Source organism: Lissotriton vulgaris, unplaced genomic scaffold, assembly GCF_964263255.1.
Source record: "Lissotriton vulgaris unplaced genomic scaffold, aLisVul1.2 SCAFFOLD_2264, whole genome shotgun sequence".
Taxonomy (NCBI): Eukaryota; Metazoa; Chordata; class Amphibia; order Caudata; family Salamandridae; genus Lissotriton; species Lissotriton vulgaris.
The window spans coordinates 104,508-123,734 of NW_028254859.1; the positions used below are offsets into that span (position 1 = coordinate 104,508).

The window sequence follows — 19,227 nt, forward strand, 5'->3', positions numbered from 1 at the left end:
ACCTGACCTTTGGATTATATCCAGGAAGAGTAGCAAAATAATAAGCTCTTTGTCAACAAACCTGTGAGAACAGAATGGACAGTCGTTTCTCATGATGAGCAAGGGAAAGTATGCTGGAGTATCAATTTGTACCTGAACAATGGAAGAATGGTCACATGATGTTCAGACCATCGTATGATAACTACTGATGTCATAATAAACAATATGGAGTATAAACAAGGACTTTCCAAGGAGAAAGGAGGCTACCCCTTCACTTTCCTTGCCTCGAGCTTGCCTGCCGGACTTTCTCTTCCATGCCTCTTGATTTTTCCCATTGCTGATGAACTTGCCTAATGGATGATTTGTAGCTGTCTGGTGAGAGACCAGACTTGAACTTTCCTGATTTATGCTCCAATCCCTAGTGGACTTGAACTTGATCCCTTGTGAACCATCCTACTGCCTTTGTTGGTGCCAGGAATTAATAATTCTAAACCATCCTCTTTATGTATTCTTTTATTTAGAAATAGACTTACTGTGACAAAATGTGTGGTTTTATACTATGAGCTGTTAGATTTATGACTGATCTTCCTAAAATATTACTTATTAGCATTGATTTTGGATCTTTAATACAATAACAAAATTATTTCAATTTGTCGGAGTCTTTTATTGTGACTTAATGTTCTTTTTACAGAAATTTTGCTTACAATTATCTGATTTCTAAATACATGAGAGAAGATTATTTTCAGAAAATCATATTCTTTCGTTCTTGTTTTGTGTAGCCACAGCAGAGCTCTTTGTATGAGTCTGGTTAGACTGAACTTCTTTAGGAGGGTGGGTCCTCCAGTTGCAATGCTCTATTTTTATAGCATGGTTTTGAGAGTAATATATTTGAACCTAATCTCCAATTTGTGAGTTGGCTGCCAATTATTGGTACTCACTGGGTTGCTGACAGTGGGACACCCTAATTTCTCATCCCTCACTATGACGAAGAAAGAGCCATCGGAGGACCATCACCTCTGTGGGTGAAGTATAGAATCTGAGAGTAACAGCTACTCGAGTGGGCCCACTGCTAGAAGAGAAAAACCCTGTTTATTGCTTCTGCTGCAACAGATGTTCCAGTTGACATTAAAGGCCCCTTAGTACATATTTTGGAAATATGGCAACTGTTCTGCTAGGTATCCAGTCAGCTCTCTGATGAAGGTTGTATGGGCTCTGTGATTATCGTATATGGTATTAAAATGAATTACACCATCATAGATGTGTATCCGAGTAAACGGCAGAGATTTAAAGAAAGTGTACTTGCGGTGGTTCATCTTTTAGCCAATTCCTTTTTTTCTGGTGAATTAAGGCCACCCCATCCCCATTGGTTTTTACCATGAGCTCTCTGATGATCTTGTTAACTGACGGGATTAGTCAGTCAACACCAGCTTGGGACTGAACTAAGCCAGAAGTAAATAAAGCAAAGAATTTTAAGTAAGTCCATTACACTAAATGGGTTTGGCTGATCAACAATTAACAGGCCAGTACATACTTAAGTGTGCCTGATGGATGTGGACTGCTGAGGACATATTGTGAGTTTGAGGAGGAGCTTCAAACTTGAATGGTTCCTCTCTCCACGAGGTAGGCATGAGGGACAGCAGGGCAATTTTGTGCTAAGCGGACATCCTCCCTATCCTAGAAGCTTGCTATGACACATTTACTCCCCTTTGGTTTAATTATAGAGCATGCACTTTGCTTATTGTTTTGTAACACTGAGGAAGGGGAGATCAAGGAGGACCTGGGATTGAGAATGGACACTTGGAAGCGAGAGAAGTTCACCAGGACTCCCTTGTGGACAATGTGGTGAATGATTGTGGCCAGATTTACATTTTGAATGATTAGTTTATTCACAAATAATCACTGTGTGAAGGAATAAAATGAAAGAACAACAACACCTTACCAGAGGATTTCTTAGATTGCTGAAAACATACAGGTAAGTGCAGGTGAGGATTAGATGTCTCATCTTCTGTGTAAGTCCAGAACCAGCTTGCACTAAAAAGATAAACAGAACTTCTTTAGGAAGACAGATCATAATCCCCAGGTTTTGGTTTTATGCTTTTGATGGATAATTGTATAGCTTATACAGGAAAACCTGCAATCCCTGTACAAAAACGTGTGTCTAATTATCTTGTTGCTGTGTATGGCGTCAGTCAGATGCTATTATCCAGAACACCTTACTTGAAACCTGACTTTTCACTGTACTGATGACAAAACATTAAAGCTCGCTCTGATGGGAATGAAGTGAAAACCTGGATTCTAAAGCTGGTGCTGAGGTAGGAGCTAGTGGTTGGAAGATAAGGGTGGTATTTGTACTGTGCAAATTAGGCATATTCTCTGGTCTGTGCTACACTTACTTGGATGGACTTTGTTCTTGAACTGAAGTTTACAATCATCAATTTCAATATTTAAATCACGGTGAAGCATGTCTTGCCCCACAGCAAAGACAGAAGAGAATATTTGGGTACCATTAAGGTTTATTACAAATTAGTAAAGTTACAATCTGAAATCAGTAATTTCAATCAATAATCACCTTATTACAGAACAGTAGTAAATCAACAAGGCAAGAAAGCAAAACAATGTTCAGTATTTAAAGTAGAAGTTAAATACATGAAGATTCTGTTCCTCTTATGGAAAATATTGTATGATGATTTACAGTTGCAATTAAAGATGGGGTATTCATAAGCAACAGGCGTTAGAAGGCATAGAATCTGAAATAGAACCAAATGAGGGTTCCAATCAAAAAAGGAGAAATGCACTTGCTCTAGAGAAAGTAAATCTCTGGGCAGAGATATATGGAGCATTGGCCTCAAGAGAAGGAAAAGACACGTCTACTTGCAAAGGTGGATGGGGCAAGTGTTCTGACTAACAAAGTTTGCATAGTTAAAACTTCAAACTAAGCCAAACAGATACCGTCTACAGGTTCCCACTGAGTAAGAACTAATCAAAATCAGTGTTCTCGCTGTACTCAGTCTCCTTTCCATGGATAACACAATGCCAGCTACTTCCATCAGTGTGGCCTTTGTGATATCTCACAAAGGAGTATCTACCTCCTCTGCCTTTCATACTGTGCTGGTGCTGAGAATCTTCATCCAAACTAGTTAATTCCTACCCTACAATGTTCAAGCTGTATGCTAACAAAGAATAAAACAATTTAACAGGAATACAGTGATTCTGGTGCTACAAGCAGAAAGAAACGTATGCACAGCAAGCAAAACTACAATGTTTATTTTAAAAAAGACTAAGGCACCTAGGCCTACTAGAAGGACTATTAAGATGCGCATATTCTAACTAGAATTGATCAAAAATGTGGTTCATTCAGTTTACTGGTTCTAAAATAGCATGTCAGATAATGTGTGAAATATTGTGAGTAATAATGTGTACAATAACATATGCACACATGTAAGGAATAGTCATGCGATTACAGATTAAGATATCATTAAGCGCAAATAAATGATGGTGACTGAGTCACCACAGGTTTTGCTCCCATTAGTAGGGATGCTAGGCACTTTGAGAAATGGTGAATGCCCTACCATCACCTGGAGCAAATATTGGTATGGAATGGTGTGGGGAAGGTGTTTCCGGGAGTGATGAAAGATAGAGACAAGAAGCCAAGTATCTTTTAAGTCTGGCATCAGCCAAGATCTTTTGATTTTACTAACATTATATGTAAAATATACTTACTTACAGGGGCTTTCTCACTTCATCCATTGATTTGTGTTGTGTCATCCACATTTTGCTTCCACCCATACAGCATATATTTTGGGGCAGTTGGTCCACCAACCTCAGCCACTGACTATGTTCATTTTGAGTGACTGCATTTAGCCCTTTCACAAGGAGAACATCCACATACGAGGTATTTCCCTTCAGTACCACTGTTTTTGTTTTTTCTTTATTATTACGTTAGAGTTGCTTTTGTTTGTAGAGTCTGATGGGAAAGCAGGACACTCCTTAGCAGATGTGAACACATGACACTTTCCAGATTTATCAGTTCCTGTCTCCTGCCAATGCTGTTGAACATTTGTTTTGAAGTGGTAGTTGTTTTGACTACTACTTTTTCACACCATACCAGTGTGTGTCCATTTGAAAGTGTTCACTATTAAGTTATGTAACCATTGTCCTTCTGGTGTATTCTAGTATATGGTCTGCGTTCTGTGTGTCATAATGTATCTGAGAAATAAACAGCCCATATGAAAATTGACACTGCAATAACATAGTGCACCAACTCTGGGACTAGTCTGAAAAAGTTGTGGAGAACCGACCCTTTTCAAAGACAAGAATACTAAAAACAGCAGCTCACACAAACTCAGAATATAAGTGCATGAGCGTTCTTTATCGTTACAACCCTGTCTGTCTTTCCTTCTTTTCTTTCTTCCCTTCCTTGTTTACTTTTTAATTTCTTTCTTTCCTTTTTAGGTCTCGACTATTCTATCCCGTAAGGGATAAATAGACGAGAGTATAGAGGGCAAACCAAGCTCTGAAACCATCGCGGATTGCGGCCAGTTCATGTGGTGCACTCGTGCAGAACACACGTCCACATCAAACCATTCAGCCTCCTGCCCACAGGCATCTGAAGCTTCCCCAGCGTGCGCTCGGCCTCAGGCATTCAAGCGTGAAGCTTCCCAAGCGCGCGCTCAGCCTCACTTCTCCTCCCCCCTAATTCACCCCTGCTGTTGCTGCCCACGGCATTTGGTGCATTTCTGCTTCCTCAGAAGATTGACGTCTGTGCCTCTTCGACCCATTACTTGCTGTTCGTGTTAAATTTCATTTCGCAAGCAGTTCCCCCTCCTCCCCCTCCTGACTTGCTCCTGCCTCCCACACCAATCCCACGTCAAGGCTGCTTCCACTCTCCCGCTTGCATTTTTTATTTAGATGGTCGGCGGTTCTAATCTGTAATAAGAAGAGTGACTCCATGCTTGATTTGAGTGAAAGGCAGCATGGAGGCTGTACCAAGCTTGGAGTGATGTACTTTTCTATCTTTTTCGTGTGTATGAGTATTGATATAAAAAATGTTACACAGTGGCTATAGCCACTGTTATGTGTTCTTTTAGTGATTTCATATAGCACAAACTAAACCAGAAGGCATTAGAGCGCTTTACCTGAGCATCAGTTTCATTACATTAGGACACTTTCATTTTTTAGGTCTCGTCTATCTCACAACACCACTCAACGCCACAGCATCACTCAGGGCCTCCACAGCATCACTCCGGGCCTCCACAGCATCACTCAGTGCCTCCACAGCATCACTCAGGGCCACCACAGCATCACTCAGGGGCACCACAACATCACTATGCGCTACCACAGCATCACTGAACGCCACAGCATCACTCGTCGCCGCCACAGCATCACTCGTCGCCGCCACAGCATCACTCGTCGCCGCCACAGCATCAATATGTGCAACCATTCAACAACTGGTTCAAATATGTTCTCTCAATGTTTCAAGCTTTATTACAAATGTCACAAAAAGATGTTTTCTGTTCTTGGATTTTCGTCACAATAAAATACACTGAACATAATCTTCGCAAAAGTTATTTACAAAAGTTTAAGCTATGGCCATTATAAATTACAATCACTTTTATTTAAGTATTAATTATTTAAAAAAATTAAAAGCCATTGTTATTTGTAATATCAATACATCTAAGTCACGTAAATACAAAACATGTTGCATTACAAATGCTATAGGTGTCACATTTGCAAAAGTTATAACTATTGGCATTGTAAATGACAAAGCTATTAATTTAGCTATTTTCAAAACCAACACATAAATAAAAAAATTGTCATTTACAAGACCAACAGCTCAAACTTTCCTAATGCGAGACCTATTGCATTGCAAATGCTTGTTCTTTTTCCTTCTTTACTCTTTGTTTGTTGTTTCTTTCTTGTCTTCCTCTCTCTCTTCTTCCTTCTTGCCTTTTTAGAGACCAAAACAACACTTTCGGCTTAAGCCATTTTTTTTAAAGTGATGAGGGCCCGGCAGCTTGCTCAACAATAACATTTTTTAAAAAACATGAAACAAAACAAGAATTGCCATAAGGCTATCAGTCAACGTAGGACCTATTGACTTTGCTAATGTTTGTTTGCAATTAGATGAGTAAGAAGTGGGTAATGCTGAGCCAATAAAGAGGAGTTTATGGTGGCATGCTTATTTATTGGACTGTTGGTGTTCACTAAATAAAGTAGGAATCTATTTACAGGTTACCAGACATTCTGACAGCATCCTGTTTTGGGAGTCAATTACGGCAAATTGGCCTTCCTATTTTCACTATACAGATTCTGTGCTGTGCTGACTTCACACATCTCCAACCAGAAGGTGCCTTTAATAATAATAACGATTCAGAAAAGGGGGTGGTGATGAACAGAGTGTCTGAATTAAGCAGACCACTCTTACCCAGTCCAAAGATCAGGGCTTGATCCATCACCGTTATTTAACTCACTGCCCCATCCCAGCTCAGAACCTGGCTATATGCAAATCAGTCTGTCCCTGGCCCAGTGCATCATGGGAACAGGGCAGACCAAACTACCAAGCCAATTCTTCACCAGAAAGGAGACAAGCTTCCGGGGACCGGTTTCTGGCATTTCAGCCGTCGTCGGCCCGGCTTGCTTGAATCCTGATGGAGCAGTGAGTAAGGGACTCATGTCTGAGTATACCCTGCCACACCTATAGTGGCCAAAAACGATTCAGAAAAGGGGGTGGCGATGAACAGAGTGTCTGAATTAAGCAGACCACTCTTACCCAGTCCAAAGATCAGGGCTTGATCCATCACCGTTATTTAACTCACTGCCCCATCCCAGCTCAGAACCTGGCTATATGCAAATCAGTCTGTCCCTGGCCCAGTGCATCATGGGAACAGGGCAGACCAAACTACCAAGCCAATTCTTCACCAGAAAGGAGACAAGCTTCCGGGGACCGGTTTCTGGCATTTCAGCCGTCGTCGGCCCGGCTTGCTTGAATCCTGATGGAGCAGTGAGTAAGGGACTCATGTCTGAGTATACCCTGCCACACCTATAGTGGCCAAAAACGATTCAGAAAAGGGGGTGGTGATGAACAGAGTGTCTGAATTAAGCAGACCACTCTTACCCAGTCCAAAGATCAGGGCTTGATCCATCACCGTTATTTAACTCTGCTTAATTCAGACACTCTGTTCATCACCACCCCCTTTTCTGAATCATTTTGTCCACCATAAGCGTGGAAGGGTATACTCAGATGTGAATCCCTTGCTCATTGCATCATCAGGATTCAAGCAAGCCGGGCCGACGACGGCTGAAATGCCAGAAACCGGTCCCCGGAAGCTTGTTTCCTTCCCAGTATAAGAATTGGCTTGGTAGTTTGGTTTGCCCTGTTCCCATCATGCACTGGGACAGGAACAGACTAATTTGCATGTAGCCAGGTTCTGAGCTGGGATGGTGCAGTGAGCTAAAAAACGGTGATGGATCAAGCCCTGATCTTTGGACTGGGTAAGAGTGGTCTGCTTAATTCAGACACTCTGATCATCACCACCCCCTTTTCTGAATCATTTTGTCCACCATAAGCGTGGAAGGGTATACTCAGATGTGAGTCCCTTGCTCATTGCACCATCAGGATTCAAGCAAGCCGGGCCGACGACGGCTGAAATGCCAGAAACCGGTCCCCGGAAGCTTGTTTCCTTCCCAGTATAAGAATTGGCTTGGTAGTTTGGTTTGCCCTGCTCCCATCATGCACTGGGACAGGAACAGACTAATTTGCATGTAGCCAGGTTCTGAGCTGGGATGGTGCAGTGAGCTAAAAAACGGTGATGGATCAAGCCCTGATCTTTGGACTGGGTAAGAGTGGTCTGCTTAATTCAGACACTCTGTTCATCACCACCCCCTTTTCTGAATCATTTTGTCCACCATAAGCGTGGAAGGATATACTCAGATGTGAGTCCCTTGCTCATTGCACCATCAGGATTCAAGCAAGCCGGGCCAACGACGGCTGAAATGCCAGAAACCGGTCCCCGGAAGCTTGTTTCCTTCCCAGTATAAGAATTGACTTGGTAGTTTGGTTTGCCCTGTTCCCATCATGCACTGGGACAGGAACAGACTAATTTGCATGTAGCCAGGTTCTGAGCTGGGATGGTGCAGTGAGCTAAAAAACGGTGATGGATCAAGCCCTGATCTTTGGACTGGGTAAGAGTGGTCTGCTTAATTCAGACACTCTGTTCATCACCACACCCTTTTCTGAATCATTTTAATAATAATAAGAAAACTATCAAAACTTTAAAAAACATATTACAGGGGTGGTGATGGTGTGATTGTGTGTGTAACATTTCATAAGATACGCTTTACACGAAAAAGAGCCTTGCAAGTCACTTTATAAAGAATCAGTCTTTAGCCTCTTTCTACTGCATAGTGAAGAAACGTCGCAGTGTCTTGCAATATCCTTATAATTCATGGAAGTGATACCTAATTCTATATATCTTGTTTAATCTATCACAATGATCAGTAGACTGTTCTTGGCATGAACAAAATGTAATTATAACAATTATGCAAGTACAATGTATAACCTTTTGAATATATTTATTGATGTGTTAATTTATCAGATTTATATAATGTTAGGCACCATGGGGTATGAGAGTACTTTACATGCAACATTAATGACTTAGAGATCTTACAAGTACCACAACCTGGAGCAAAATGTCAAACAGATAGAATAATAGGAGAAACATAGTCAATCTCAGCAAAAGAGAGAGAATAAAAGAGAATAAGTCATGGAGTAGGAGGAGTTGGGGAGAAGGTAGGAGGGGAAATATAGACATAGGGAAAGAAGAAGAAACAAAAAGATAGGTTGAGGAAGGAGGGGCAACAAGTGGGAGAGGGACAAACAGGGCAGAGGAAGACCATGGAAAGAGAGTAGATTGCAGAAATTGCATGGGCAGAGAGATTATCAGAGGTGGAGGAGGAAGAAGGATGAGAAATGGGAAGAGGACGATGAGTACAAGAGTAAGTCAGGGGAAAGAAAGTAGACAAAGCAAAAAGATTAGCAAGAACAGAGATGGTAGGAGAGAAGGAAAGGTTGAGGGAGTTGCCGGGTAGGAGAATTTGAGAAAGAGGTAGGGGAGGGGAAGCAGAACAGAGAGGAAAGAGGACAGGAGCAGAACACAAATATTGTTGAAGAGCAACCGGGGGAGATGTACAACATTCCACAAACCAAAATGTGGCTGCATTTATGGTGTCCTTTATTGCAAGGAGCGTACACATTAGATCTGAAAATGTGGGGCTCAAGTTTGAGAAACTTAAATGCTTAAACCATCTTGTTTCTAAGATTTTAAGATTTCTTCTCTTTTTAAGTTGAATAAAGGCTTCTCTGTGGGATGTTGAGTGTGTTATGTATGTGGCAATTTTGTTTAATGATTTCCTTGATCTTGTCGGACAGAGGGGCAAACAGGATCAGGCCATCGGACACATCTATACATTGAAATGTATTATCTAGAGATAAACCATGGACATTTTCATTTCTGTTTTTGGGGGTCTTTAACACCAATTGACTTGCCACATAAGTTGCCAGATGGGTAAAGTAGTTAACAGTTTTTACAAACTCCTCGGAATTATCCAAAAGAGAGAGTGTTTCTTGTTGGTTCCTGTGTATGAAAACTCCTGTGGTGGAGTAATCTATTGAGATCCATCTCATTAGCGTTCAGTTACGTAATAGGTCTATCACTTGTGCTGTATGACCAATAAATCCAATAACTGATTCGTTTTAAAGCTGTCCTCTGTGAAGGTTTTGTCCCTGCTGTGGGCATTGAACCAGTCCCTAAATTGTACCTGGGTCTCTTGTGAGCCATTCCAAATACAAAAAGCTGTCAATATTCTGGGCCCATAATTAGATGTGGTATCAAATTATTTTAGACATTAATCCATTTGTGGTTACTTATTTATTAAGGTGTTTCATAAAGTGCCACTTGTCACCTTACGAGATACTTAAAAACATTTGATAGAAGGAAAAATAGCTTACTGATGGGAAGAGCAGGGAAGGATCGAGACCCATCGACATAGTGAAAACTATATCTGATAATCTTCAAACGTGACGTCCTTCTCTATATTGACTTAAAAGCAAGTTTGAATAGCTTTGATTTCAAAAGTTACATGAACCTTTTGTGGTTGTGCTCATATCAAGTTACAGGCTAAATTTGTCTCCAGGTTTTATTCTTTTGCACAAAGGTTGCAGGAGCAGGTTGAAAATTGTTTAGCGGAGGGCTCAGATTGGGATGTTTTGCAGAAGACACTCATAAATAAGTTTGTGGCAAAATGCAGCCCCTGCCACTTACCTTGGTCTTCAGATAAAATGGTTTCTAGGATAGAAAGAAATTGTGGTTCAGTGATATTAGTCAAAGTTGTAATTCTAGCTAATCAGGACTATAGTGGTCATATGGCATTAGTCAAGAAACATCGCAATCTCCTCCAGTGCCAGGTCCTGTGGAACTATGTATATTCAGTGATGCTACATTGAAGACTGCCTTAATTAGAATGAAAGGTAACATCTTCTAAAATCTGCATTGTGTGTTTGGAGTTCCTGATATCAATTAGTATACAAATGTTTGGGAGAAAATATCAACAAACACACTAACATTCTATCATTGAACCTTCCCCTAAAATTAGAGGCCGAACAGGTGGATAAACCAGGCGTGTGTGTACTTTGACGATGGAGGGATGTTGGCCAGGGTTCAGGTGACCCAGCCTGACCTCGTCAGTGCCGGTCGCTCAAACCGCCGCGTGGCTCCTCCTGTAGGTCACCCGGTCCCCTGCTGTTGCCGCCTGCTCGCATTTGCCGCCTTTTGCTCCCGCTGTACTTTTGCCCTGCTGCTGTGCCTCTGATTGTGTTTTCGCTCTTGTCCTCCCGCTCTGTTTTTGTACTGCTGATTGCTTCCTCGTAGCGTCATAGTGCCTTTTGCTCCCGCTGTACATTTGCCCTGCTGCTATTGCCCCTGATTGTGTTTTCGCTTTTGTCCTCTGCCCCTGATTCTGTCCTCTGCTAGTGGATCCTTCTGGCCCCTCGCCCCGCTGATCTACCCCGCTCCCTCCCGCTGCTCCCCCGCGGCCCGCCCCCTCTCCTTCTGCTTCCCTCTACCCTCTCCCATTCGCCACCCCGCTCCCACCTCCCAGCTGCTCCTCCCTCCCACTGGGTACTTAGGGTAGTGGCCGTGCGACGGGGAGCTGTGACCCAGCCTGACCTCGTCAGTGCCGGTCGCTCAACCTGCCGCGTGGCTCCTCCTGTAGGTCACCCGGTCCCCTGCTGTTGCCGCCTGCTCGCATTTGCCGCCTTTTGCTCCCGCTGTACTTTTGCCCTGCTGCTGTGCCCCCGATTGTGTTTTCGCTCTTGTCCTCCCGCTCTGTTTCTGTACTGCTGATTGTGTCCTCGTAGCGTCATAGTGCCTTTTGCTCCCACTGTACTTTTTCCCTGCTGCTATTGCCCCTGATTGTGTTTTCGCTTTTGTCCTCTGCCCCTGATTCTGTCCTCTGCTAGCAGATCCTTCTGGCCCCTCGCCCCGCTGGTCCACCCCGCTCCCTGCCGCTGCTCCCCTGCGGCCCGCCCCCTCTCCTTCTGCTTCCCTCTACCCTCTCCCATTCGCCACTCCGCTCCCACCTCCCAGCTGCTCCTCCCTCCTCCCGCCCCCCCACTCTCCATTTATGGCAGAGTCCGCGCGTACGCGCAGCATCCACGCGCAGCGGGCGCGCTGATTGTGTGCCAAAGGCAAGCCCGTCTGCGCCCGTCCCGCCTGCACCGCGTCCAGCGCCACGACCCCTGGCCCCCGCAGATGCCAGCCCACCCGCCAGACTTACGACGCCGCCACCCTCAACGCACTCAACACCGGCCGGATCCCCGGTTGCTAACGAGCCACCCCAAGACGCACCCACAGACCCTTCACCTGCCAATCCTGCAAGTTCTCCTGCATCCGGACCTGTACCGCACCCGCAAAGCCGAGCACCAGCAGCAACCACCTGAAGTGCATCCTGCTCAACACCCGCTCCGTCCACCCGCTCCGTCCACAGACACGCCGTGGAACTCTGGAACCTGCTCGACACCACATCTCCAGACGTCGCCTTCCTCACGGAAACATGGATGAACGCCTCCTCAGCGCCCGACATCGCCATCGCCATCCCGGACAGATACAAGATCACCCGGAGGGACCGCGTCAACCAGACAGGAGGAGGCATCGTCATCGTCCACAAGAACACCATCCGCATCACGACTAACTCCGACGACACCCTCACAGCCGCCGAACATCTTCACTTCCAGATACACACCGACCCCAAGACCACACTCAGAGGCACCCTCATCTACAGACCCCCAGGACCTCGCACACAATTCAGCGAAGACATCGCAGACTTCATCAGCCCACACGCCCTCGCCTCCGCTGACTACATCCTCCTAGGGGACCTCAACTTACACCTGGAGAACAACAATGACAACAACACCGCCGCCCTGCTGGACAACCTCGCCAACCTCGGACTCAAGCAACTGGTGAACACCCCCACCCACTACGCCGGACACACGCTTGACCCAGTCTTCTCCTCCAGCAAGTACATCTCCTTCAGCCACTCCACCGGACTCCACTGGACAGACCACAGCTGCGTCCACTTCAGCTTCAGAAGGACCACGACTCACCGCCACCCACAACAGGTTCCCCGCAGGAGCTGGAACAAGATCACCACCGACCAGCTCACCACATCACTGAGCCAGAACCCTCCCGCCAGCTCAACGGACCCCAACCAAGCAGCCAACAACCTCACACAGTGGATCACCAACTGCGCTGACGACCTCGCACCTCTGAAAAACCATCCCAGCAGGCCCGGCAGCAAGAAAGCCTCCTGGTTCAACGACGACCTCAAGAACTCCAAGAAGAACTGCCGTACCCTCGAGAAAGCCTGGCGCAAAGACCCGACTACAGACAACATGACCGCCCTCAAGCACGCCTCCCGCAAACACCACCGGCTGATCCACACCACCAAGAAGACAGCATTCAAGGAACGACTAGACAACAACGCACACAACAGCAAGGAACTCTTCAGCATCGTCAAAGAGCTCTCCAACCCCAATGCCGGAAACAACGACATCACTCCCTCACAAGACCTCTGCGACTCACTCGCCTCGTTCTTCCACAGCAAGATCGCCGACATACATAACAGCTTTGGCGCACTGACCACGCACCCAACCACCGAACCGACGCCCCCCACCACCACCCTCCGCGCCTGGACCCCGGTCAGCACCGAAGACACCATCCACACGATGAACACCTTCCACTCCGGATCACCAACCGACCCATGCCCCCACCACGTCTTCAACAAGGCCGACTCCGTCATCGCACCCCAACTCCGGGACATCATCAACTGCTCCTTCAACACCGCCACCTTCCCGGAGAGCTGGAAGCATGCCGAACTCAGCGCCCTCCTGAAGAAACCATCAGCAGACCCCACCGACCTCAAGAACTACCGCCCCATCTCGCTCCTTCCTTTTCCTGCCAAAGTCATCGAGAAGACCGTCAACAGACAGCTTGCCGCCTTCCTCGAGACGAACGGATCCCTCGACCACTCGCAGTCCGGCTTCCGAGCCAACCACTGCACCGAGACCGCCCTCATCGCAGCCACTGACGACATCCGAGCCCTGCTCGACAACGGGGAAACAGCGGCCCTCATCCTCCTGGACCTCTCCGCAGCGTTCAACACTGTCTGCCACCGCACCCTAGTGCAGCGCCTCAGCAACATCGGAATCCAAGAGAAGGCACTGGAGTGGATCATCTCGTTCCTCGCCGGAAGAACCCAGAGAGTCCGCCCCCCCCGTTCAGATCCGAGGCCACAGAAGTCATCTGCAGCGTACCACAAGGATCATCACTCAGCCCCACCCTCTTCAACGTCTACATGAGCCCCCTCGCAACCATCGCACGCCAACACAACCTCAACAACATCTCCTACGCTGACGACACCCAGCTGATCCTCTCCCTCACCAACGACCCAGCCACCGCCAGAACCAACCTACACGAAGGGATGAAAGACGTAGCCGAGTGGATGATGAACAGCCGCCTGAAACTGAACTCAGACAAGACGGAAGTCCTCATCCTTGGATCATCACCCTCTGCCTGGGACGGCTCCTGGTGGCCCCCTGCCCTGGGCAGCGCAGCCAAACCAACGGACCACGCATGCAACCTGGGCTTCATCCTCACTCCTCCCTCTCGATGACCAGACTAGTCAACGCCGTCCCATCATCATGTTTCAACATCCTACGCATGCTCCGAAAGATCTTCTGATGGATCCCCACCGAAACCAGGAAGACGATCACCCAGGCACTCGTCACCAGCCAACTGGACTACGGAAACACCCTCTACACCGGAACCACATCCAAACTACAGAAAAGACTCCAACGCATCCAGAACGCCTCCGCACGACTCATCCTGGACATCCCCCGACACAGCCACATCTCCGGACACCTGAGAGACCTGCACTGGCTCCCCGTCAGCAAGAGAATCACATTCCGACTCCTCACCCACGCACACAAGGCCCTCCACGACCTAGGCCCCAGGTACCTCAACAACCGCCTGACCTTCTACACTCCCACCCGCCAGCTACGATCGACCAGCCACGCCCTCGCTGCCGTTTCACGCATCCGAAGAGCCACCATGGGAGGAAGATCCTTCTCCCACCTGGCAGCCAAGACTTGGAACTCCCTCCCCATCCACCTCCGTCTGACCCAAGACCACCTCTCCTTCAGGAAGCAACTCAAGACCTGGCTGTTCGAGCAGTAGCGGACCCCCCTCCCCCAAGCGCCTTGAGACCCTCCGGGTGAGTAGCACGCTATACAAATATCTTGATTGATTGATTGATTGATTGAGTAGACTGCTCACAATTAATAATTCATGCTCTTTTAAACAGATCCATCCCTGTCAATTCCTTACCTGTGAGATTTGTAATCATCCATTGTAATTCCATTGTGGATGTAAATCTCAATTTTTCTGTGGTGGGTTCGGTTCTTAAATTGTCTCTAGGCCCATGTGTTTTTTCAGCAGGGTCTATGATCAGTGTATTCTGGGACAGAAGATTCTGCACTGTGAAAGTTTAAAATGGAAACCTTTCTAGGGTTTGTTTGCTTTCAATTTGTAAACATTGAGCCTTGCTTGAAACTCTCCAGGTTCAGGTAAAATTTCAATTACACAGCTGTGCTCTCGCAAATACAGTAAGGTGTCACAAAACTTAGTACAATGACCAATGTGATTCAATGAACAGAAGCAGATTCTTCAGTGTATTTCTTGTCACAGCAAGATGACGGTTTATTGTATCCAGACTTGAAGAACAGTCACAGTAAGCCGACACGTGTTTCGTCGTGTACAGTTGAGTCAACACGACTCTTCAGGGCTTCAGACTCAACTCCAAGCGAATGGGTTGAGAATAGTCTGGAACTTGTAGTGGCGTTTTATGTGGGTGGATTAGAGAGAGACACTGAGTCTTTAGGTTGAGGCTAACGGACCAGTCCGTTTACGAAAGACGGCGACCGGGAAACACCAGAGGAGGGATACCGCACTACTACATACCGCGAGTGAGAAAACGCACCCGTTTTCTGAAGCACCACAACAGATGGATCCCCTTCCGGTTACTGCCTGATACACACCCGTATCAAGTGCTAAATCCTGAAGACTTTGACCCACCTAATAGGGCGGAATATAGTAGCAAGATTAATTTCTTGCACCTGACCCAACTGGATATACCATTCCTACTTACTAATAAATTTGAACCTAAAGACTCAGTGTCTCTCTCTAATCCACCCACATAAAACGCCACTACAAGTTCCAGACTATTCTCAACCCATTCGCTTGGAGTTGAGTCTGAAGCCCTGAAGAGTCGTGTTGACTCAACTGTACACGACGAAACACGTGTCGGCTTACTGTGACTGTTCTTCAAGTCTGGATACAATAAACCGTCATCTTGCTGTGACAAGAAATACACTGAAGAATCTGCTTCTGTTCATTGAATCACATTGGTCATTGTACTAAGTTTTGTGACACCTTACTGTAGTTGCGAGAGCACAGCTGTGTAATTGTTGCTAAGTCATTGACTTTTTTAGACGGTTAAGGGTGTTTTCCGTCTGCTCTTCACGCACTACCCATCGACTATTTACACGACACACTGTAACGTAGAAATTGAGGCAGTGCGCCCCTAGTATCTGATTTTCTTAAAAACCCCTGAACAGTTTACTTCAGGTAAAATTTCAGTTGTAGAGATACCTGCACAAGATAAGAGGATTTTTAAAGAAAAACAAATAGTCCTCAGATAAATAGGTCCTCCATTTTTTAACCTCTTAAAACACAGATTGACCATAGAAGAAACCTTGGAACTAAGTGTGAAATTAGTACCCACACCAAGGAATGACAGCGTGCAATAAAAATTGGAAATTCAGTATTCCTAAGGAAATTGAGGCTTAGGAATATATTGCTTCACAGGGCTTAGAAATCCATCTCGGTTCACTAAACCTGGCTCTGCTTCACCTGTTCAAGTAGTGTAACAATTTAGAATAGCTGGCCTTGAGCTGAATTCTTAAAGATAGCAGGTAAACTTAACCTTTCACCGGCTGAATTTGTAGCCATAAACATTATTGCATTCAACAATATACTGAGCATAAAGTCGGCTGTTAAACTACATCAGAGTGAATATTTTGAAGCAGGAACATATGCCTCCCATTTAAACAGGCCTTCATAGAGAAAGCAATGTCTGAACTTTCTTTTGTGTATGTGCTAAGACAAATACATGGCCCTTCCCTGATTCTGCTTGGCAGCCAGGAATGGTAGTGGAGCTTTAACAATAATCTTTATTAATGGGTCTTTCTTGCTGTAAAGAGAAAAGTTGAGGGTTGGGAATCTTCACATGCTACCCTGCCACACTATTATCACCCCCTGCTCACGTGTCTAGGTAGTGCTAACCTGCACAGGAGTAGGCAACCGTTTTTGTCCTTATCTCAAGTTTACTATAGGGCCTATGTTTTTACAAATAGTTTTAAGTGCTTCCATTGTGGTTTGCATGTCTAAAAATATCCCCCATCATGCTTTAAGGAACCCTCACACAAGCTGACGGAGTGACATACTCAGGACTGTAGGAAAGGCTAGACTATTTGAGTGGTCTGTATACAGCATTGTTCCTTACTTGCAACACAACTAGAGAGAAAGATGGCAGAGGATGTGCTAAAAACACTAGGACTCTAGCCCCTATACTCTATAATGTAAGTGCTAGAACACTGGGGAGTTAAGGTAGAATTTGGCAGGAGAGTGGCACAGGGGTCAGATAACAGACTTAAACTGCAATGTTCAAGTGAGAACTACAGGAGCTAATTATTTCCTGGGGGGCGGATTATTCTCCCTTGACCTGGTGGGCGGCATTACGTATATCAGGCAGAGACTACTCTGCCAACCCGATTTATAAATGACCACGTAGTTGGTGGATATTTACAAAGGAATTAGCAGGAATTGGCGTCATGGCAGGTCCTGTCAATGCATTTTACTGTTTGAAGGAATCAGCCCTGTAGCAAACAGTATTATTTTTTCTTTTCAAAAAGAACATCCAGAGACTGGATGTTCTTTTCAAAAAGAAAAAGGTAATTCTCCCCTCGCCGGGGAAGCATTATAATGATTTTACTGTTCCTTACCATCAGGTAAGGAACAGTAAAAATTACTACATGTCTGCTCATCTAAATTGGGCAGGTGGACACGTAGCTCTTCCTCCAACTGCCCTGACTCCTCAGAGCTCTCACTGAGGAGTCAGGGCAAATCACTGTGGAGAAAAAGTAGTCTCCACAGTGATTTACCCTAAGGTCCACCCGCATGTAATTGTGGCGGATGTAGGAAGGTGGAATCTGACTATATTGTTATCCCCCATTTTTTCCTGGTGTTTTGCTGGTTTTCGACTTAGTTGGCCTGGGACCCTGCCATTCAGGCCCCCAGACTATCTGCTTTCTCTATAAAATTGACTCCATGTACTGTAGGTACATACCAGATTGGTTACTGGGTCACCCTTGTGAGCCCTTGTATAGTGTACCATAGGTACCCAGGACATAGGTGCACCCTAGGCCTACCAGGGCTGCAGCATGTATTGTGCCACCCCTGGTTTGCCTTCCAAACTGACACCACAGGTCTGTTCACAAATCCTGGGTAAGGTGGTGTAATCACCCCTTACTTAGATATCGTATACCTATTTCTACCTTTACATATAGACACATATACACCTATAAGCCACTCCTATGGTAGGCCTCGACAATCCTGGAGGCAGAGTGCTTTGTTTTATTTGAGAGGGTGCCCTAGCATGAGCTGAGCCCCTCTGCAGCTTTCTGAACCATCTCCTTATAGCTGTTCTATGATATAGCCATACCATATACTCTTAAGTGCATTATAATCCTCGCAGTTAATGCTAACTTTGGTTTGACTTTATCAAAACAGGTCGTGTAAGGTGTCAAACACTTTGAAATACTACCTCCCTGCCAATTCTGGCGGAGGGGGTAGCATTCCACCCTTCTAGAGGGAAAAGACATGTAGGTTACCTCTTTACCCGGTTAAAGTTAAAAACAGAGCCTCAGCATCACAAAAAGGATGCTGCTGCCACAGACACGAGTCTGACGACCTGTTGCTGGACGAAACTCCGGCAGGGGAGGCCTGGACAATAGGTTTCCTGTCCAGGGAGGTGCTGGCACCTCCCCAGACAGGGGTTTTGTGTATTGGGGCAGGGAGGGGTGCATTCAGTAAATACATCTAGACACTGCCGGGGGCACACAAGGTGCTCCATGCATAGCCCGGTTCAAACCAGTTGCTGGGGCACTCCAGCCCCAGCTCTGGCGCGAAACTGGACAAAGGGAAAGGGGTGTAACCACTCCCTTCTCAGGTCAACCCATAGGAGGGACCTAGTCAGGTAATCCAGCCCCCTTTCTTAGTATAAGTATAGGAGCTGTGTCCCCAGGACTTTAGATTATCCTGGACGAACCTTTGAAAGACATATTTCGGACCATCGACATTCCATTCTGACGGGAAGACTGAAGACATCTCCCTTGTGGTCAAGGAGTGACCACCCTGTGCAAACAGGCACCAACAGCAACTTTGCAGGTCTGCAGTTTCAAGGCTCCCGTCGGAACCCGAAGACTCTGCGACTCAAGAACTGGACTTCCAGACTTCTGACCCCGACCCACATCCACAGCAAAGCTGAGACACGTGGCGGACATGAGAGACGTGGGAC

General features: G+C 45.9%; 1 protein-coding gene across 1 annotated transcript in view; it reads right to left on the reverse strand.

The window, feature by feature from the left end:
• Window positions 1-19,227, reverse strand: part of LOC147659387 (ecto-ADP-ribosyltransferase 5-like) — a 170,200-nt gene that overhangs the window by 83,652 nt on the left and 67,321 nt on the right. The window contains exon 2 of the mRNA XM_086951778.1: window positions 1,919-2,010. Within this exon, the coding sequence (XP_086807904.1) occupies window positions 1,919-1,981 (63 nt within the window). The 5' untranslated portion in view covers window positions 1,982-2,010. The remainder of the gene's footprint in view (window positions 1-1,918; window positions 2,011-19,227) is intronic.